This window comes from Chiloscyllium plagiosum, unplaced genomic scaffold (genome assembly GCF_037043375.1).
Source record: "Chiloscyllium plagiosum isolate Xiang-an unplaced genomic scaffold, Cpla_swu_hap1 HiC_scaffold_16, whole genome shotgun sequence".
NCBI lineage: Eukaryota > Metazoa > Chordata > Chondrichthyes > Orectolobiformes > Hemiscylliidae > Chiloscyllium > Chiloscyllium plagiosum.
This window is the reverse complement of record NW_028270154.1, coordinates 54,625,775-54,649,103: the sequence shown is the minus strand read 5'-3', so window position 1 is coordinate 54,649,103 and position 23,329 is coordinate 54,625,775. Positions and strand designations below refer to the sequence as shown.

The following is a 23,329-nucleotide window of genomic DNA, read 5'->3' as shown; positions in this document are numbered from 1 at the left end:
TTCCCTGCCACAGAAAGCAGAGGAGGCTAAAACACTGAATGCTTTCAAGAGGAGTTAGATATAGTTCTTAGGGCTGAAAGCTGAAAGGGCATAGGGTGAAAGCAGGAACAGGATACCAAGTTGACCGATCGTATTAAATGGCAGAGCAGGCTCAAAGAGCCAAAATGGCCTACTCTTATTTTCAATGTTTCAATGATGATAGAACAATTACCTTTCAAGTTAAAATGATGTTCAAATTGGCAGGGAACTTGCAGTTGGTGGCATTCACATCCATCTGCTGCCATTGTACTTTTAAGTTCGTTAGCTCAGTTGGTTGGATGGCTGGTTTGTGATGCAGAGTGATGATTACAATGTAGGTTCAAATCCTATGAGGTTATCATAGAGGTCCTAGCTTCTCAACTTTGTCCCTTACCAGAGGAGTGGTAACCCTCAGGTTAAACTCACGATAAGTTGTCTCTCTCAAACAGGACACCAGTCTTATGGTCCATCATAACAATGGCAACTTGACCTTTAGCTAATTAGAGGTTACAGCTTTGAAAACTGCTACCAAAGGAATCTTAGTGAGTTTCTGCAACAAATCAGAGTTTCAGTTGCACTGAGGAGCCTAAGCAAAATTTGAGTCAACAGGTATTGGGGAACAAAAAAAAAATCTCTGCTGGTGAAGAAATAAGGTCAATCATTGCAACTCCAGGACATCAATGAAGGAAGTGCATCAGGCCTAAGCAACTTATAGAGTTACAGTGCTACAGCATGGAGATAGGTCCTTTAGCCGAAACTGGTCCATGTCGACCATGTCTACACTAAACTCATTTCCCTGCACTTGGCCCACATCCTTCTAATCCTTTACCATCCATGTATTTGCTCAAATGCCTTGTAAATATCATTAATGTACCCACCTCAAACAATTCTGCTGGCAGCTCATTCATATGCATACCACCGCAGGTTGCCCCTCAGGTTTCCTTTTATTCTTTCCCATCTAACCTTAAATTGATGTGCTCTAGTCCTCGATTCCCGAATCCTGGGAAAAAGACCGAGTGCATTCACCCTATTGGTGCCTCTCTTCGAGTCATAGTCATAGAGATGTACAGAATGGAAACAGACCCTTCAGTCCAACTCGTCTATGTCAACCAGATATCCCAACCTAATCTAGTCCCATTTGCCAGCACTTGGCCCATATCCCTCTAAACCCTTCCTATTCAGATACCCATCCAGATGTCTTATAAATGTTGCAATTGTACCAGCCTCCACCATTTTCTCTGACAGCTCATTCCATACACGCACCACCTTCTGTGTGCAAATGTTGCCTGTTAGGCCCCTTTTTTTCTTTCCCCGCTCACCCTAAACCTATGCCCTCTAGCTCTGGATTCTCCCCCACCCCAGAGAAAATACTTTGTTTATTTATCCTATCCATGCCTCTCATGGTTTTATAACCCTCTATGAGGTCACCCCCTCAGCCTTCGATGCTCCAGGGAAAACAACCCCAGCCGTTTCAGCCTCTCCCTATAGCTCAAATCCTCCAATCCTGGCAACATCCTTGTAAATCTTTTCTGAACCCTTTCAAGTTTCACAAAATCTTTCTGATAGGAAAGAGACCAGAATGCATGCAATAGTCCAAAAGTGGCCTAACCAGCTTCCTATACAGCCGCAAATAACCTCCCAACTCCTATACTCAGCGCTCTGACCAATAAAAGAAAGCATACCAAACGCCTTCTTCACTATCCTATCTATTTGCGACTTTACTTTCAAAGTGCTATAAACCTGCACTCCAAGGTCTCTTTGTTCAGCAACACTCCCTAGTACCTTAGCATTAAATGTATAAGTCCTGCTAAGATTTGCTTTCCCAAAATGCAGCACCTCACATTTATATGAATTAAACTCTACCTGCCACTCCTCAGCCCATTGGCCCATCTGATCAAGATCCCATTGTAATCTGAGGTAACCTTCACTGTCCACTACACATCCAATTTTGGTGTCATCTGCAAACTTACTAACTATACCTCCTATGTCCATATCCAAATCGTTTATATAAATGATGAAAAGTAGTGGACCCAGCACAGATCCTTATGGTACTCCACTGGTCACAGGCCTCCAGTCTGAAAAACAACCCTCCACCACCACCTTTCTTCTACCTTTGAGCCAGTTCTGTATCCACATGGCTGGTTCTCCCTGTATTCCACGAAATCTAACCTTGCTAAACAGTCTCCCAAGGGGAACCTTGTCGAATACTTGTCTAAGGACAGCAGTCACAACTGCTTCAATATATCCTCATTAATGAAGTTTCTCATTCCTGGCACCACTCTTTTAAATTGTTTCTGCACTTTCTCCAATGTATTCACATCTTTTCAATAACGTGGCACCCATAGCTGGATGCAATATTCTCCTCCATCCCTTTTAAAATTGTAACCCCTATTTTACATTGTCTTCCAATGTTCTTCCTACCAAAATGCACCATCTCATCACTCTGCATTGAATCTCTCTGGCCACACCTACCTGAAAATGTTCATTTGGAGTTCAACACAGTCCTCCTCACAATTTACAATTCTTCCAAGTTTCAAGCAATTTGCAAACTTTAAAATTGTTCTCCACACAACAAATCCAGATCATTAATGTACACTGTACTACCAATGGTGAGTCTGTCTTGCTGGTGGGAAGATGCTGGTAATGGAGGTGACAGGCACATTTCCTATCAGACACAATTTTCTGAGTGAGACTATATCTGGTTGCTACTTGACTAGCTTGAGAGACAACTTTCCTAATTTTGAAACAAGCTCCAAAGTATTAGGTGAGGATGATTTTGTAGGGTTGATTGGATAGAAATGTGTCTTTGTCTTCTCCAGCGCCCATGCTGATATTGAATGGTCCATCCATTTTTAAGCTTCCAATAGATATCTTTCAAGCTTTGACATTTATTCAAATGATTTGGATATGAACGTAGGAGGTATCATTAGTAAGTTTTCAGATGACACTAAAATCTGAGGTATAGAAGACAGCGAAAAAGGTTATCTTTGAGTACAACAGGATCTTGATCACATGGGCCAATGGGTGGCAGATGGAGTTTAGTTGAGATAAATGTGAGGTGCTGCATTTCGGAACGGCAAATCAGGGTGTGACTTATACACTTAATGGTTAGGTGCTGGGGACTGTTGCTGAACAAAGAGACCTGGGAGTGCAGATTCATTGTTCCTGGAAAGTGGAGTCGGAGATAGATAGGATAGTGAAGATGGCATTTGTATGCTTGCCTTTATTGGTCAGTGCATTGAGAGGTCATGTTGCAGCAGTATGGGATATTGGTTGGCTTCTTTTGGAGTATTGTGTACAATAGGAAGGATTTTGTGAAATAAGAAAGGCTCAGAAGAAGTTTGGAGGATGTTGCCAGCGTTGGAGAGTTTGAGCTATAAGGAAAGGCTGACTAGACTGGGGTTATTTTCCCTGGTGTGTCGGAGGCAGAGGGGTGACCTTATAGAGGTTTATAAAATCATGAGGTGCATGGATAGGATAAATAGGCAAGGTCTTTTCCCTGGGGTAGGGGAACCCAAAACTAGAGGGCATAGGTTTAGGGTGAGACGATAAAGATACAAAAAGTGATCCAAGGGGCAACCTTTTCATGCAGGTGTGCATGTATGGAATGAGTTGCCAGAGGAAGTGGTGGAGGCTGGCACGATTCCAACATTTCAAAGACACCTGGATGGGTATGCGAATAGGAAGGAATTAGAAGGATAGGAGCCAAATGCTGGCAAATGGGACTAGATTTACATAGTGAACAAGTTGGACCGAAGGGTCGGTTTTCATGCTGTGTACTTCTGCGACTCAATTTGTTTGTGGAATTTAAATTAAGAGGGTTGGTTGTCATGGAAACTAGGTTGGCAAAGAGCAATAAGATTGATTACCCTTTGAATACAGGAAAGAGCATTTGGTAGGATATCAGCAACAGTCTTTCTGTTTTATTTTGAATACAAACAAGAGTTTTAATTCTGCCTGAATAACAACAATCCTTTTTTTAAAAACACATCATTGAAGGGTAATTTATTTTCATCATTCTGTTTCACTTCCTCTCAAAGTAACAAACTAAACTATTTTACACTGGTAGATTGGCTTATTTATGTTTTCAGAATTATTTTAACTAGCCAACAGAAATCGAACCAATGCATTTTTCAGCCCAGTGTCAAACTGCCTCTCCCTTTAATATTCTGTTTTTTTTGCAAATGACCTCACTTCCAATCAATTTGAGTAACTCCACAGCAGAATCCACCTGCTAAACCTGGCAATAAGCATGCAGATCATATTGTTTCAAACATACCACAAACTCTAATCTCTATTCTTTGAACCCTTCTATCTTGGGAAATTACTTTTTTTCTGCAGTAAGCTTACCCCAGCAGTTATACTTTTAATATAAGTTTACCATGGATCCTCAGTAATGGCAGTTAGGAATCCCAAAACATCTTCACTATCTGAAATCTGTTTATGTTAAATTTTATACACGTTCAGTCAACAGATGGCACAAAATATAAGTGGGTACAGTTCCAACAACACTAGTAGTACATCACCATTCAAGAACAAAATATATACCTGTTTTAACTGGATCACCATGAAAATAAACAATTAACTTTCCAAGAAATTATGTAAGTTATTAAGTTAAGGATTTTCTCCACCATGGTAGAGCAAGGAACTACAGGAACTCACTACGAATTTTTAAAATAACAAACCCATACCTATGAATACTATTTAACAGACAAGGCAGGTGCATGAGGATCAATATCACGTTAGACTGTTACTTGGACATATATTTCTTCAGTCATGATCAAAATCTTGGAACTCCCCAACTAGCATCATTATGGAAACATCTTCATTACAAAGACTGCATCATCCCCATCACCATTATTTTCTCAACGACAACTGATGGACAATAAAATGTCCATTTTATTAGTGATGCCTACATCACAAGAACAACCAAAACAAAAATCACACGAAACAAAGTAACTAATCCACTGACTGTCAGTTCATTTATTCTCTTCTATTCTTAATGAAGCTAAGGTTTAAATAAATAACCTTCAAGTAAGCAAAGGATAACCAGAAACTGGTATTACTGTGCTTCCTCGAAAATATAAACTTCTGCCTTATGGAACCTTAAGATCATACAAGCCAAGATCGACAATGTAATCCCAATGATACAACTCAATATAGTAATAAGATAAGGCTTTTATCAATAAATCCAACATTATTACAGCACACTTTACCTGCTTGTTCTTCATCTATATCCATGGGTGTCACAGAATGCCCACTATTCTGGTCAGAGTTACATTCAGCTCCACTTGGTCTACTTTCTTGGACAGCCTCCTGGAGTCCTTGATCTGAAACAGCAAAATACCTACAAATGATTAAGACATCTAAAAATAAAATCATGGAATGAACAAGAATCATGAATAAAACTCCACTGCACTATTTGAAAATTTCAGTGAAAATAAAACAGCAGTTTATTTACATCATAGTTAACATTAAGCCTTGTCTGATGTCGCTAATACGTCACCCCCAAAACAACAATATTTTTGTTTTGTTGTACAGAACCTGAATACTAATGAAGACAGGCATTTTGTCAAAGAGTTTGCCTTGCACTCATCAGGACAACTCACAGTAACAACGTTAAGAGAAACCAACATTCATACTGTATGAGAAAAGATTGGTTGGCTCACTGGTAGAAGTATTCTCATGAAGAACACACCAACCCATTAAAAACCTACTTTCACAAATCAACATGCACGCTAGGTTTCCTACAATTCCATGCGGCAGAAGACTGACCTTACTACAATCTTGTAAATAGGAACAGAGAAAAGTAATTTGCTCACCATGTAAGCACAATGCTGAAATAAGGTGTAGGATAATGGCTATGCTGATCAGATCATTCTTCACTGTGTATCACATGGCATCACAAATGGGTTAGGCCTATGGTCATCTCTTTTGGTCCTGAAAAGTACTCAACTTACATCAGACTACCTTGGAGGGATAAGGCACCCCAGAGGTTTCAGAAAAATGCGAAGCTAGCTTGATGCTGCTTCTATGCAGTAACAATACTATGATATTTGCCATTAACAGGATGTAGCCATCAAATCATAAAGGCATTCTGCCTATCACACATGCAGTATATGAATTTCATTGCCAGTGTGATGCTAAATAGGTAGGCATTTCAAACAGATGGTTTGGCAGGTCACAGCAAGCAAGGTACTAACCATACCCAACTATACTGTTCTTGCACATCTCACAACACAGGATCCAACATTAGATATACTTCTGCAACTTGACATTATTTCCTACAGACTCCTGTTTGGGTGAAAAAGAATAACCAAATTATGATCATTCGGCTTGAAGTGTGGTGCACTCAGTTGTAGTGAACTCAATGTATATTAATACACAGGGCCTTTCCAGACAGATAGGTGAAGTGCACAGTGCCCATTTCAATGTAACAAAATTGGTGACAGCTATTGTCTGGTTCATTCCTCAAGTCAATGCCTTGACCAGTCAACCTACCTTGCTAAAAAGTTTAACAAAGTTTGTCAGTTAACTGTCAATCAGCATTTTAGAATCATAGAACCCTGTAATGCAGAAAGGGGTCATTCGGTTCAAGTCTGCAATGACCATTAGAAGACCACCCCATCCAGACCCATCCCTAGCATTGTGTTTATACCACAGCTAACCTACCTAACCTGAACATCCCTGGACACTACGGGGCACTTCTTAGCATGGTTGATCACCTAACGCAATTTCTGAATTCGAAGGATACTGGTGCACCCGGAGGGGAGAAAGCCAACACAGACATACAGATAACATCCACACAGATAGTTGTCCAAGGCTGGACTCAAACTCTAGTCCATGGAACTGAGGCAGCAATGCCAAACTGCTCTGGTACAGGTTCAGTCTTCATGGCAACACACCTACTAATCAGAAACAATGTGCCAACCGATTAAGCACGCTTCTCTCATAGTATAAATATCACTTCCCCTTTACTTTGGTATACCCTGAAAATAGTCCTGCTGAATGCAAGATGAAAAGCTTTGAAAAAAATAGGCTTCTTTTCCCCATTGCAATACTCAAATAAGGCAATTCCTCATTTACCTACAATTCAAAACTTCTTTTACATGTATTGGTAATCTAAATTATACAAATGGAAGAAAAACTGTGCCAACAGCAGACAAACTTTATAGGCCAGGCAAAGAGGCCTGGAAGAAGGGGTCACTAACTGACTAATTTTCAGAATTTGGCAAGATGAAAAAAGACAGAGAAAAACATTTCAAACTATAACTCAGTACAGTAACTATCTGCAATGCAATAAAGACTTCCAGTATCTCATTTGGTCCTTGCCGACTTTAAGAATATCGTCAAACATATTACCAGTGTGCTCCTTTGTCTAAACAATTCTCATAGCTCTTCATTTAGTTTCTCAATTTTTTTGTAGTGGGAAACTCCATAACAAATGACTGGCAGTTTGGACTTTGTGTAGAAAGTTGACAGTTTGTTAGGTGCTAACTAACTTCTTTAAATGAAAGTAAATTTCACAACATGAAGCTAACATACAATAAGACTGTTGATTAAAGAGTGAACACCACAGGTATTATAAATAGAGAACTCTGAATATCTTTAAAGACATTAAAAACTTACCATTCACTGGGTTTGGTAAGTCAGGAACTGCTCTCTCTTGTCGGGCATCATTCTCCTCGTTATTGTTATTATTGATATTGCCGTGATTATTTTGATTATTATCATTATCATTGTTGGAATTCTGATTGCTAACAAGAGCAGAAGAAACACCAATTCCTGTGCCAGCACTCAACCCTACACGAGCACAGCCCTGATGTGATAGATAAGCATTACATTGATTTTACTATCAATATTTTAACGTTGCATCATTGTAGTTTACAAAAGCGCCACAGTAACATCTGTCAGTAGTAGGTTTCACTGATTATAATTCATTGCAAATCAAACATTTTTCACCTAGCACACATTGTAGCTACCACAAAATGCAACTCAAAAGATTGAAAAGCAGTCCCCACATCAGAAGAAAGGATTTTAATGAAGTTCAAATTATTCAATTTATTGGCAAAATCCTTTCTTTCTCATTTCTTCCGATGAAATAAAAAATCCATCACCTCAGATATCTCATAATGAAAGTGAATAATGACACCTTGGAGCTTAATGCAATTATTACTTTTCTCTTTTCTATCCCCACCCTGCAAAAATCTGCTTGGGTGAATCATTCTTCCTCAAGATATTCCACCAAAAAGCATGGCTGAGGACTTGTGAAATTATTGGTTATTCAGAACATAAAACTGTGGAAAATCTATGCCTCAATTTCTTAATGTGTTAGCACATAATGTTTCTTAAATGTTAAGACACCCAAGCACTGCATCAGAGAGGAGTTTCAATCCAAAAAAGGGCATCAAGGTTGTAAATAATAATGCCAGAAATTTGTAGGTATTGTCAAAATTTGTTTGTTTTTGCAAAGTCCAAATCACACCTTTGGAGGCTCCCGGAACATCTGGTCCAATGAAATGAACTCCAAGCTTGGCAGCATTTCTACAAACTGACTGAATGACTCTAGCTTGATTGCGTGACAACGAACAAGTGTAAGATCCACCAAGCGACTCCATCGTGAATGGTCTATAAAAGTATATGAATAAGATCACATTATATTTAGAATATATTCATTCTCCTAATTTAAAATCAGGCGTCTCAATTTGCTTTGAGCTTCCCCTCACAATGAATTCTGAAAACTCCATGAACTTGCTATAATTCAAATACCCTCTTCTGCACTGAAAAGTTATTGAAAACATTGTTTTATGTGATAGGATTAAAACATTGTTTGCAATTTACAATGCAGTAATGTGGCAGTACAGCATTGAGAAAGCATGGATATGAGAGCGCTGCAGTGAATGATGAGCTGTTCTGTCAGAGAAGTTGTAAAAGCATCTTGTCAAGCTGTTCATTTATTAATAATGTCCACTACGCCTCGTCAAATACAAGTTGATGAAATTCACTACTTTTGACACCATTGGTTCAAATGCAAATGTACTTCCCTCCTGTCCCAGCAGGTTAAAAAGTCCTACAAGAAAGGTTTGGGTGGGGACTGGGCTGTGGGGGTGATGCTGGAGCAACAGATGCTCTACAGAACTACAGAAACTGCAGGAAGTTCCTGAAAAATAAATCAGAAAAGCGAAGAACCGATGTAAAAAAATTGGTGGGAAATTAATGAAAATCTAAGTGTATTAGGGCCAAGAGACAACCAAGGAAAGAGGAAGGTCCATTATCGGGCAAATGGCAATGTGTGTAGAGCCAAGACATTGCTGAGGTTTTAAATGAGTATTCACTGTAGAAAAGGATAACGTAGGCATGCTGAGATATAGTTCAATGAATTAGCAAAGCTAGAGTCAGACAGCAAGAGTGCAAAAGAAAGAGAGTGCGTGCAAGAGCGAGAGGGTATTAGCGGTTTTAGCAGGCCTGAAAGTGATAAATCCCCAGGCCCTGATAAGATGTACCCCAGGCTGTTGTCAGAGGGAAGGGAGAAGATTGCAGGAGCTCTGAAATTAATTTTCAAATAATCTGGACATAGGAGGACAGTTAATGGCGTACCTTCATGTAAAGGAGTGTGATAGGGAAACACCAGGCGACTACAGAGCAGTGAGTCCAACATCTGTGATAGGAAAGTATTGGGGAAATTTCTGAGGGGCAGAATTATTCTTCACTTGGACAGGTAAGGATTCAATTATAGTCAACATGGGTTTGTTAGGGGAAGATCACACCTAAAAGATGTGAGGTAACCAGTCATGTAAAGGAGGGTAGTGCAGTTAATGCAATCTGCATGGACTTCAGTTAGGCTTTTGACAAGGACTTGAATGGAAAATTTGCTGAAAAGGTAGAAGCCCACGGAATTCAAGGCAATTTGACAAACTGGATCCAAAATAGAGGGGTGACAACCTAGTGCTATTATCATTGGACTGTTAACCCAGAGACCCAGGGATAAGTCCCATCACAACAGATGACTGAATTTGAATTAATTAAGAAAACCTGTAAGTAACAGTTTAATGATAACCATGAATCCGTTGTCGATTGTCAAGAAAAATCCATCTGGTTCACTAATGTCCTTTCGGGAAGGAAACTGACATCCTGAACTAATTTAGCCAACAGAGTCTAGATTAGAGTGGTGCTGGAAAAGCACAGCAAGTCAAGCAGCATCCGAGGAGCAGGAAAATCGACGTTTTGGGCAAAAGCCCTTCATCAGGGCTGAAGACAGGGAGCCTCCAGGGTGGAGAGATAAATGGGAGGGGGAGGGGCAGGGGAGAAGGTTGCAAAGAGTACAATAGGTGGATGGGGGTGGGGATGAAGGTGATAAGTCAGAGAGGAGGGTGGAATGGATAGATGGGAAGGGAGATTGGCAGGTAGGACCGGTCATGGGGATGGTGCTGAGCTGGAAAATTGGAACTAGGGCAAGGTGGGGGGAGGGGAAATGAGGAAACTGGTGAAGTCCACATTGATGCCCTGGGGTTGAAGTGTTCCGAGGCGGAAGATGAGGCGTTCTTCCTCCAGGCGTCGGGTGGTGAGGGAGTGGCGGTGGAGGCGGCCCAGGACCTGCATGTCCTCGGCTGAATGGGAGGGGGAGTTGAAATGTTGGGCCACGGGATGGTGAGGTTGATTGTGCGGGTGTCTCGGAGATGTTCCCTAAAGCGCTCTGCGAGAAGGCATCCAGTCTCCCCAATGTAGAGGAGGCCGCACTGGATACAATAAATGATATTGGTTGACGTGCAGGTGAAACTTTGATGGATGTGGAAAGCACACAACCTCGTCACCTCACGAGGAGATCTCCCACCCACAGTTTCCAACCTCAGTCTGGGAACCCTGCACCGCCCGATTCTACCTCCTTTCCAAGATCTACAAGCCTGACCACCCTGGCCGACCCATTGTCTCAGCATGCTCCTGCCCCACTTAACTCATCTCGACTTGCCTCGATACTGTCCTATCCCCCCTACTCCAGAAACTCCCCACATACGTTCGGGACACCACCCACACGCTTCTACCTCCTCCAAGACTTCTGCTTCCCTAGCCCCCAACGCCTCATCTTCACCATGGACTTCCAATCCCTCTACACCTCCATCCGCCATGACCAGGGCCTCCAGGCCTCAGTTTCTTCCTCTCCCGATGTCCCCAATAGTACCCTTCCACCGACACTCATTCGTTTCGTTGAACTGGTCCTCACCCTGAACAATTTCTCTTTTGAATCCTCCCACTTCCTTCAGACTAAAGAGATGGCCACGGGAGGCTCCCTGCCTTCAGTCCTGATGAAGGGCTTTGGCCGAAATGTTGATTTTCCTGCTCCTCGGATGCTGCCTGACTGGCTGTGCTTTTCCAGCACCACTTTAATCTAGATTGATTTTCAGCATCTGCAGTCCTCACTTTTGCCTAGTTTAACCAACATGTGACTCCAATGCACAGCAATGCTGTCGAGCTTTAACTGCCTCCTGGGCAATTAGGAATGGGCAATAAATGTTGACCTAGTCACTGACACCCTCATCCAGTGAATGAATTTTTAAAAATTGGCTTAGTGGCAACAAGGAAAACAAAGTGATGGTCAAAGGTCATTTGTGTGACTGAAAGCCTGCGTCCACTGGCATGTCAGCGTTCAGTGCTGGGACCCTTGCATTTTTTAAAAAATGTACATTAATGATCTAGTTACAAATGTAGGAGGTAGAGTGCACGGAAAGGGTCAGGAATCTAACTTCAGGCACAGCAGATAAGGGGACGACGATGAGAAGCAGGGCAGTCCACATAGGACTGAGGATGTTGTATTTTAATGCACGCAATATACGAAACAAGACGAGATTGTTGTGCAGATTGAAATTGGCAGGTATTTTGTTGTAGGTATCACAGATACATGGCCGCAAGGGGACCAAAGCTGGGAACTAAGTAATCAAAGGATATGCGCCCTATCAAAAGAACAGAGAGATGGGTTGGGGCTGTCTTATTAATAAGAAATGAAACTAAATTGATAACATGCAGTGGGAGAGAAACAGAAGGTGTAGAACCTGAGGGTAGAGTTGAGAAACCACAAAGGTAAAACAAAAAATAGTTATATACAGGCCTCTTATGAAGTTGAAGGTGTGCACTGTACCTTTGAGCGAGTGTGAAGGCTGTTTTGGCAGTGAGAGTTTGCAGGCAACTGCCATGTGACTGACTAGCAGTCTCAGAGTATATGGAAAATTGAAAATAGAAAATATGCGGGCGGCACGGTGGTTAGCACTGCTGCCTCACAGCGCCAGAGACCTGGGTTCAATTCCCGCCTCAGGCGACTGACTGTGTGGAGTTTGCACATTCTCCCCATGTCTGCGTGGGTTTCCTCCGGGTGCTCCGGTTTCCTCCCACAGTCCAAAGATGTGTGGGTCAGGTGAATTAACCATGCTAAATTGCCCGTAGTGTTAGGTAAGGGGTAAATGTAGGGGTATGGGTGGGTTGCACTTCAGCGGGTCTGTGTGGACTTGTTGGGCCGAAGGGCCTGTTTCCACACTAAGTAATCTAATCTAATGTAACATTTGATTGTAAACTTGATACCTCAGATGTTTTGACTACTATTTGAATTTAACCAGTTTAAATTATGCTCTAAGATACTAAAAAACCGAATCAAATTTGAATTTTACTGTTTTGACATCGAACCAATGAGACAATCTGATGTTTGGGATATAAATAAGCTGGCATTTCGAGAGTTAGCCAGAGAGACAGCACGAACTGTCATTGAGAGATTGCCTGAAAAACACACTTTATCAAAGGTACCTTTACCATTTGAAACATCTTTGCAGCAGAAGACCGAAGACGACGCAGGGAGATCTACAAACAGAGGAAGGCAGACACTGGAGACAAAAGCCACTGTCTGAAAATTAAGTTGCTGTGATTTTAATTGGGGCTTTTATTGGATCAGTACAGTATTAGAGTGGGAAGTAGATAACAAACCTTTCAGAGAAAAGGAGGCGTAGATTTGTAAATAGTTGTTGGTTAATGTTCACTTTAAGAGTTAAAGAATAAAATTGATATTTTTTCTTTAATAGTGGAATTTTGGTAGTGAAGGCTCTCTGTCACTCACACTTTAACAGATTAAGAAGAAAGGTGAACTTTTCTGTGTTTGATTTAATTAGCAGAAGCATTTACCACCATACCCCAGTAGTCAGGATGTGGGGAATAAATCAGCAGATCAGAAGGCATGCAAGAAATGCACTATTGCAATAATTACAAGGGACTTCAACATTAAGCTGGACTGGGAAAATCAGGCTGGTTGCAAATCTCAAGAAAAGAAATTTGTGGAATGTCTATGAGATTTTTTTTGGAGTAGCTTGTAGCAAAACCCATGAGGGAACAAGCTATTCTGGATTTGGTGATGTATAATGTGAAGATCAGTAGGAAGCCAGAAGATTGGGAAGCCTTTACAAATCAGCAGATAATAACTAAAAAAAACAATGGGGGGGGGGGGGGGGGGGGGGGGGGGTGCTCAATGACATCGCAGGGTAAGATAGCTAGTAATATTAAGGATTTTTATTACATAAATAAAAAGCTGAGAGAAAGGCAGGTGTGAACTTTGGATTACTGAAGAATGAGGCTGGAGAAGTAGCAACAGGGATAAAGAAGTGGCCAGCCAAGCAGCCCAAACAAAAATTGGTTCTATCTAATCCTGAAGTGATAAGTTGGTAAAGATTGGTCAGGGGATGACAGATGAAAGAAAAGCTATTATTGACCATGTTTGGAATCCCCTACAAATACTTAAGGATCTCAAGGTTGAGCACCTGATTTAAATCCACAAATAAACTTAACTGACGTCATGCACATCTACAATGAACTTCAACTCACATTCTTGCATTACTGGCACTACAGTTTGAATTTTGATCTGTGTACAGAGATTATGCAATAAATAACTATGATTTGCTGTTTTTCAAAATGCTGAGGAAGGAAACCATATTTCTTTGTTATGATCATGAAATGTTTGCCAACGTTAGTCACCACACTTCAAAATAAATGCACAACTTGCTTTTTTTTTTTAAAAAAAGCTGTAATATTTGAAACACAAGGGGGTATAACAGGAATGAAAGCCTTTCTTCATGGAATTCATCATCATTCAATTTTAAAATCATAATTTTGCAAACAGCTTCAAATAAATATGAATATTATTTGGGAACTATCTTAAATTTAGCAATAAACATGCATTGAAATGACTGAACTGAGTAACAACTCTATTCCATATCACTGATCACCTCTTGCAAGTTCTACTGCATAATCTTCCATGAGTTCAAACTATTGCAGCCTAAGTAACATATACAAAAACAAATATTTCTATTTAACACTTAACTAAAGACAAAAAAGCACCTGTACCTGTTATCCAGTTATGTGCATTGTGCAAATGGGGACAGTTATAAATAACTAGGTATTTGATACAAGGAAATACTTCATTTACGGCTTTCATTCCAATGTCTGTAATGATACCAGGATTCTCAACCACATCTGCCAAACCATGCTTCACTAATTCAGCATTTGTCATCTTACCTGAAAATAGAGAAAATATGCATTAGTAAATCGTAAACTAGCATAGTTGGAACACAGACAATTCTTTTTTTACTTCCATGTGTTTAATATCCATGTTTATTATGTTAAACCGAAAACCCATAAAAGAACCATTGGCAAGATAGTCAATTTAACTGAATTATTTACCATTGGTGAATAGCTCTGTTCTGAATCACACCAATGAAGTGCCAGTTTTAAAAAGTAGATAATTTCAGATTCTTACATTGCAATAGAAATTCATCAACATATCCAAGGTGCAGGGTTTCAAACTGGGAAAATTCCAGCTCTGCCATTTTTAGTGCTGAGAAAACACCATCTTTGGTTAGCGAAGGTTGAATACGAACTTCATGTAACCTAAAGCAAGTAGAACAGAACAGCTCAAAATTGTCAGGTTACTGACTTCTTAAAAATATACTTGCATACTCCCATTTCTACAAATAAGAATCTACCAGATTTTCAAAAGGACAAAGGTCGCAAACATTGCCATACTGTGCAGCTTATTTGTCTTCCTGTCCTTAGATAAAATTATACACTCTTCCTACTGCCATCATTTTCCTTTCATGTTGCTGCATATATACAATATTTGGGGAGTCTTGATTATGCCAGTCCTCATTGTAATTCCCTTAAATATGCAATCTTGCATATTAAACAAAAACCTCATTGTTTTTACTGATGTACAAAGCTACAAAATGAGCATTTAAGCTCTTTCATTCATTTTGGAAATATTCTCAAATGTTCAAAATGTTGAAAGGCCTCAGAGAGATTTAAATTGTGCACAATACCATCAAAAATATTTACTAAAACAGCAGCTCTCAAAACCAAGTTGCCAATGAAGCACTTCAGCAAAAGACCCTACAAATCCTATCTCACCTGCCTTTACTCTCCACTGGGTAAAACCTCATTAGAAGCGCACTTACTTGAAACATTCTAAAAATATAATAAAATTAGAAAACAATTCTGAGAAACAATTATTGTGCATTCATATTAATTTAATAAAACAATAACATTATTTATAAAACTGCAGTGTTGTTGCTTGCACTTATTACAAGTCTTGCCATGCACAGGGGGAGCCTGTCAAAGTATGCCTCTACCGCAGTAGAGAGAATTGGGGTTCTTGCCTGGTTCCCTATATGGCCTCAGCAACAGCACTTCATTGTGAGTGACTGACATTTTGGACCAGCCATGAGCCTACACTTGAGGGTACAGACGGATAATTTGAGAACCACTATAATAAAGTAGTACATAATAGATGTAGCCTTGAGATTAAAGGAGCAGTTGCTGCATGAAACAAAATTAACTCAAGAACAGAAAGCAAACAAATTGTTTTTCGGAAAATGTGTTGTGCTGTCTCCTGGGTAGTTTGTGCAAGTCCACTGCCTTTTCTGATATTTATGAAGTATACTTGAGCATACAGGATATAAAACTTTAAAAGTTTGATGAAACAAAACTTGATGTAACAAATGGTGGTACATAGACATGTGTCAGGAAGACCAATGTGACAGATGAAATGTGTGAAGTGATTAAGTTGATGGCAAGAATGAGACAATTTAAACTTGTGAAAATTTAAAGACAAGGTGGAGGATACAGACACCTGGGACCTATGTTCGCAAGCCTTTAAAACATGGCAGGCCAAATTAAAGATTCTAAAAAAAGTAGGTTCCTTGCATTTATAAATATAGACAGAGGACAAAAGCAACCAGTATCCTTTGATTAGGCAAGTAGGCCTGACTATATTCCATTTACCTCCTCCCTCCTCAGTATCCAAGGTCCCAAATATACCTTGCAGGTGAAGCAGCACTTTACCTGCACTTCTCCCAATCTAATCTACTGCATTTGCTACCCACAATGTGGTTTCCTCTACATTAGGAAAACAAAGCAGAGACTGGGTGACCACTTCGCAGAACATCCAGGTTCCGCCCACAAAATAAACCCCGAGAGCTTGCCACTTTAACATATCACCTTGTTCCCTGGAAAACATTTGTGCCTCATGTTTGCTGCAGTGTTCCAGCGAAGCCAGCGCACAGTGAAAGACCAACACCTCATTTTCCATTTGGTGATCCTGCAGCCCTCTGGACTCTTATCAAATTCAATAAATTTTAGGGCCTCAACTCCCCCTTGTCCTAGCTCCACGCTATACACACCAGGTCTTGTTATCACATAATCTGTCATTACACACCACCTATTGCTAGCCAAGTTAAAAACCACTCAATGCCAGGTTATGGTCTAACAGGTTTATTTGGAAGTGCAAGCTTTCGAACCACTGCTCCTTTGTCAGGTAGCTACTAGCTACCTGATGAGGGAGCAGCACTCCGATTAACCGAATGAAATACTTGCGACCGATGTCCTTCAGATAATCAAGGTTCCTCTGTACTTCCAAAAAAACCGGTTTGACTATAAGCTGGTGTGTGATTTTTAAACTTTCCCAACACCAGCATCTCCACATTATTGTTAGCATCTAATAATCTCCATTAACAGCTGTTCACCCTCCTCGCTAGATTATTGACTCCTTTGCCTGTTCAACTGTTCTTCTCTCCCTTTGGGCTCTATCCCTCCCTAATGTTTACTCCTTATCCCCCTATCTCCTGCACGTAAACTGACATTTTCCTACCTACTATCAGTTCTGAGGAAGGGTATCAGACCAGAAACGTTAACTTTGATTTCTCTTCACGGATGTTGCCAGACCTGTTCAGCTTTTCCAAAAACATATGCTTTCGTTTCGCAGTTTTGTTTTTTTTATCTTTTGATTAGGTCCTGGTTCAAGTTTGTACCAGATTTCTTCAACGCTAGACAAGATACTTATAAGTCATAGGGAGGGTAATGGGGCATTTGGCCTACTCCATGCCAAATCATTTTTTGCCATGACCCCACTTCAAGGTTCCAGAACGGTTGCAACCGGTGTGAGTTCAGGGGTGCATGGTTGCCTTGGAGCCTCCAACTTCAAAATTTCAGCCTGCAAACCCAATTGGGCTCCCAATCTCTACTATGGGAAACCACGTTCAAATCTGATAGCTTTAGATTTCTACTTTTTCTTTGAGTTCTCATCTTTGACACAATAGTATGATCAATCAGAATGGAAGTAACAGTAAATCAGAATATCCATTTAAAGTTATCCCAGTGGGCGGCACGGTGGCACAGTGGTTAGCACTGCTGCCTCACAGCGCCAGAGACCGGGGTTCAATTCCCGCCTCAGGCGACTCACTGTGTGGAGTTTGCACATTCTCCCTGTGTCTGCGTGGGTTTCCTCCGGGTGCTCCGGTTTCCTCCCACAGTCCAAAGATGTGCAGGTCAGGTGAACTGGCCATGCTAAATTGCCCGTAGTGTTAGGTAAGGGGTAAATGTAGGGGTATGGGTGGGTTACGCTTCGGTGGGTCGGTGTGGACTTGTTGGGCCGAAGGGCCTGTTTCCACACTGTAATATAATCTAATCTAATCTCCTCTGTCAATCATCTAAACCAACATATTTAAATAAATTATGAGCATGATACCTAATTTTAAATTAAACTAACAATAACATTTCTCATTCAGCAGTACTTCCAGAAATCATGCATCGTGAAGAGATCTAAAAGTTTGCCAAAAACATTTGACAGAATACCAAGAAAATAAGAAACACCTTTAGTTCAAAACCACCCGTTTTCAGCAAAACCGATCTCTCCAATAATAAAAAAATGCACTGGAATCATTGTTTAATTCTTGGACATTTGTGATAGCTTTCCATTTGCTTCTTTGGGTGGTTGCAGAAATAGCTCTCTGAAAAATATTACTCAGGAGAAACACAGCCTTTATGTTATCTGATCTATGCAACTATGAAATGAGGCACAATCCAGTCGCCCTTCAAAAAACTTTCAGCAGCTAACTTCACATTAACCTTAAGCACCATTTCCACGATTCTTTTCACATTCAAGTCTAATTGTGTGTGTAAAGTCTAGATGGTAAAACTTTATTGGAGTTTCTTCTCTGGTACATGATGGTTTTCTGATGCAAAAAGCACTTCCATACCCACTTTCTACACACACAGTACATTATCTTACTCTGCACTCTCAACTTATTCTGGTTGTTTATGGACCTCAGTTTTGAGCCATCAAGTTGAGCAATCAATGTGTAAACTTGTCAGCACTTTTTCCTGCAGGTTCCACAATTGTTGCACATTGCCACGAACTCGACTCCATTGGGTAACTGGCCTGTGGATGTGATAGCTTGGCCCTGTGCATCATAAATCACTCATCTTACACTAAATAGCCATTCAGCAGGTACAGGTGACTTTGTTCACTTGTCAGCTGCACAGAATTAATTCCACTTAATCATGATGAACAAAGTTGAACAATTTGATCGCAATATTTAACAAGTACAGTTTTACTATAATGATCCACTACCTCATCCAGGGGCTTTTCCACTTCCGATGAACATTTTGTAATACACCAAATCTCACTAATTACATTCTGTTTCAGTCAAGCTTATACGATGTCTCAAAGCTCTCAGTATTATCACATACCTCAGCTTTGATGAAAACCTATCTCTCTGCACAGTAAACATTCAAACATTCAGAAAGGGTGTTACTAATCAGAAAATGATACCTTTTAAAACTGAAAGGCTACCACACAGTCCAGGAGGCAATTTGGGTTTTGTATAGACTAACTGATGGGGGCTATATCATTCAAACATTTGGAGTGAATTCTTTGCATGAATTGGCTATACTAAGGAAGTTGTCAACTTGTAGATTACGGCTTAGAGGAGTTTTCACTATTTTATCAATCATAGTGAGTCTATTCCTGAAAAGAATATTCATGACATACATATTTCACATGGCTCTCAAATCATTGCAAATTCTGCTTCAAAACTCCTCACTGGGTCGCCTAGATCTGCACTCTGTTTTTCCATGACTTTCTCCCTAATAATTATCTCGTCCTTGAGATCTATCATTATAGAAAGATTGTAGAGAATGTAGTCACTTCCTTCTTTTCATCCCCTATTCGCACAACAGCTCGACAGCTTGGTGTACTTGTCACTAACCTGCTACTTTGCTTGCTGTTTGCCAAGTAGGGCAAGGAAATTCCTACACAATTTTAATATGATGGCTTTTTCCTTTCTTGTTCTTATTACCTTATGTCATTACTACTTTTGTTTAGGATCCCTACAGTGTGGAAACAGGCCATTTTAGCCCTACAAGTCCACACCAACCCTCCTAAGATTATCCCACACAGACCCATTCCCCTACCCTATTACTCTACATTTCCCCTGGCTAATGCAACTAACCTGCACATCCCTGGACACTATGGGCAATTTAGTTTGGCCAAATCACCTATTTTGAACATCTGTGGACTATGGGAGGAAACCGGAGCATTCGGAGGAAACCCAAACAGACACGGAGAGAATGTCTTTGTGGAACTTGCACAGTCACCCGAGGCTGGAATCGAACCCAGGTCCCTGGCACTATGAGGCAGCATTGCTAACCACTGAGCCAATGAAAAGAAACTGAGGTTTTGTTAAGGAGATACCCTGATTAGGTAAACTGCAAAACAACTGCCTTTCTAAATCAGTTGCCTTATGATCTCAGTTTAATTTGTGTCTTTTTCAATCAAGGATTTATTCAAAGGCAAGGTATAACATTAGAAAGAAACTACATCAGTACTTACTTACTCCAGCTAACTTACATGGAAATACAACACTTTAGTGGCCTCAATATGTTGACATTGCCAAAAACTAAGGAATACTTTTTCTTAAAAATGTCACGTCAATCTTAACACTTAATACATCAAGGTAACAAATTTAACCAATCATTGTGGGTTTGCCTACACCAAATGGATTATAGTGGTTCAAGATGACAGTTCACCACCACAAGGACAACTTGAGGATGGGCAATAAATGCTGGCCTAGCCAGTGATGCCCACATTCCATGGAGGAATAAAAAACAATGTATTCCATGTACTGTCAAAGATCAAGTGCAGCACCAGACAAAAGAGTCCACAAACAACCGATTCATCAAAGCATTAAATTTCCTGTGAGCAGTACAATATTTTCAGAATTATCACTATCTTTATTCTGTTATTGATTAGTTCTGAGGTCCTGACTATTCTGTTTTGCGATGTTTACTGATGGTACTTTTAAGTTTGTTCATTAGACATTCTTGGGACATGTTTGTCTATCATTACTGTTTCAATTTTGCTTCCTACTTTAAAGATCCATTAAAAAGGTGACCTCATCCTCTGCCTGTTTTTAATCTTTTCATTGCATTGTTGCAATGTACACAGCATCAGGGCATTTTGAAATTTCATAATTTCATCAAATCCTCTATTCTACACTAGTACGAATTATTCCATTGCTTCCATGAAAAGAGGGAAACTATTATGGTCGCAGGAACATTTTTCCCAAGAAAGCAGACAGTCTCCTTCTTCAAGAACCTTATACAAGTTAGGTTTTGAAGCCAGATCATATAAAGCACGCCTTGGAGCAAGCACTGATCAGAGGATCGCCAAATGAAATTAAGGTAATCTTTTATACAATTATTTCATGAAGTGTTCTTCCCAAAATGACAATCTTTGCTCTGAAGCCTAATGAAGCTTAACCATGCCTCACAGACATTTAAAGGGTATACCCAAATCTTCAAATAGCTGGAGGTCAGATCAGACCTCAAAAGATTCAGGGATCTCTTGGAAGTTCCAATGCAATGATTATACTGCAATTACCCATGAAATTTAAACATCTGAAGGACAATTTTCCAGCGTGTGGAAACTTCCAAAGAGTTCACAATTCAGTTAGATTCAGAGACTGGTGGGTTCTAATTTCCAATTAGTTACCTAGGAAATATCAATGGGACTAAAATTTGCTTTAACTATTGGCTAGCTACAAAACTGATCCCCAATTAGAATTCCCTCTCATTTTCTTTCTGGCTGCACAGGCCTCTCTGATCCATGCATGGCAGTGACGTCCAGAATCTGAAGTCAATGCCACAATCCATGTGCTAATGATGAGGAACGTTTCACACTGATCATACAAAGACAGCTATAACCCCAACTCAATGCCCTTCTCTTTCCACCTCCCCTCAACTACCCAATCTCCCCTCCATACCAACCATCACCTTTCTTGCAAATTTCATCTTGGAACTCTTAACAAAAAGGGAAAAGCCTTCACTCCTATCTAAATACTTTGCCTTCATCCAGATCACTAAATACTTTGATTTAATTCTTACAGGAGGCAAAACCAAGACCATATCTTATTTCCTTTTTAGGTAAGAACTTAAAAATTACTAGTTATTACAAGTAATAAAATTCTACCTATTGTGAAACAACTGAACTATCATATAGCTATTAGTTAAAACACTAAACACCTTATAAACTCCTTATACATACATGCACAAGAATAAGGAGGGTGTATTGAGAGGGAAAACTGAGAAAACAGTTCAGTTGTCTCTGTTCATAGGATCTGCTGAGGTATTTCTTGTGCTGACCAGAATGGTGCTTCGCAGCCTTCCCCTTCTAATTGCTTTCACTGGTTTACAACAGCACACCGTGGCAGTCTCATTCATGAAAGACTTATTAATTAAAAATCCAATCTTACAGCAACTGCTGGAGAAAAAAAATAAACTCGAGATAATAGAAGTTTTTTCTGCATCTGGTTCACAGCCTCAAGCTACTCAGTTATCTGAGAACCAATTACATTGCTGCAGACAGGCAGAAAGCCTTTGCCATCAATAATTGGTTATTAGTCCACAGGCCAATCAGCGACATGTACCAGCTCCAGTTCATCTGCAAATTACACTTCAAACTACTACTAAAAGCAGCAGTAGTGCAAAATTTTCACAGTCAGCATCAGGCTACTTGCATCCAAAATATACAGCAAACCTCCAGCAATCCTGGTTATTTAAAAACAGTTCTTTTCTCATTTCAGTCCACAATCAAAAACACAGAAAAGACAAGACATTATCTTTACAATGACATGAAACAGAAGTAGGAATGCGCCATCCAGCCCTTTGAGCCTGCTCCAACCATTGAGATCAAGGCTGAGTAATTTCAAAATTATTTTCCCACACTATTCCCATATCCCTTAAAGAACATTAGAAATCATAATCAGTCTTGAACATACTCAATAATTGACTCTCCCAAGTATTCTGGTTAAGTGATGAAATTCCTTCTCAACATGGCCTCCCCCTTATTGAGACAGACACAGGTACCACTTTAAAAAAAAGGACTCAATCACAACGTTGGAGTGTACTGTAGACCACCAAACAGTCAGAGAGAAATGCAAGGGCAAACATGTAGGCAAATTCCAGACAGAAGTAAATGATGTGAGAAGGGATTTCAACTTCTCCACTATTAACTGGGATGGACAAAGAATGAAAGGTTTGGGGGTGTGGGGGGAGCTCTTAAAAATATCCAGGAAAGCTTTTCAAGCCAACGTGTACAAAGTCCGATCTGTGTTAGATCTGATTTTAGAGAACAAAGCTAGGCAAGTAGAAGTATCATTGAGGGAACATTTCAGTAACAGTGATCATAACACAATAAGAATAAAGATAGTCATGGAAAAAAGACAAAGATGGACCAGGAATAAAAGTGAGTGGGAGGCAGGCTAATTTTAATGTGAGGGAGTAAATAACTGCAGATGCTAGAATCAGCACTGAAAACAACAAATGATAAGGATCACAGCGGTCAGACAGCATCCATGGAGAGTTAGCAAGCTACGTTATACAGCCAAAGTGAACTGGGAAGTTTTGGTGGGTACCAATGGTCAAGATGCATGGGAGCATGAAGATTTTAGTGGAT

General features: G+C 40.1%; 1 protein-coding gene across 5 annotated transcripts in view; it reads right to left on the bottom strand.

Annotated features, from left to right (window-relative positions):
• Positions 1 to 23,329, bottom strand: part of fbxo38 (F-box protein 38) — a 72,659-nt gene that overhangs the window by 28,884 nt on the left and 20,446 nt on the right. For all 5 annotated transcript variants that reach the window (XM_043703760.2, XM_043703762.2, XM_043703764.2 and 2 more), the window contains 5 exons: positions 14,801 to 14,931; positions 14,389 to 14,559; positions 8,504 to 8,646; positions 7,648 to 7,837; positions 5,235 to 5,348 (listed from right to left, as the gene is read on the bottom strand). In XM_043703760.2, the coding sequence (XP_043559695.1) occupies positions 5,235 to 5,348; positions 7,648 to 7,837; positions 8,504 to 8,646; positions 14,389 to 14,559; positions 14,801 to 14,931 (749 nt within the window). The remainder of the gene's footprint in view (positions 1 to 5,234; positions 5,349 to 7,647; positions 7,838 to 8,503; positions 8,647 to 14,388; positions 14,560 to 14,800; positions 14,932 to 23,329) is intronic.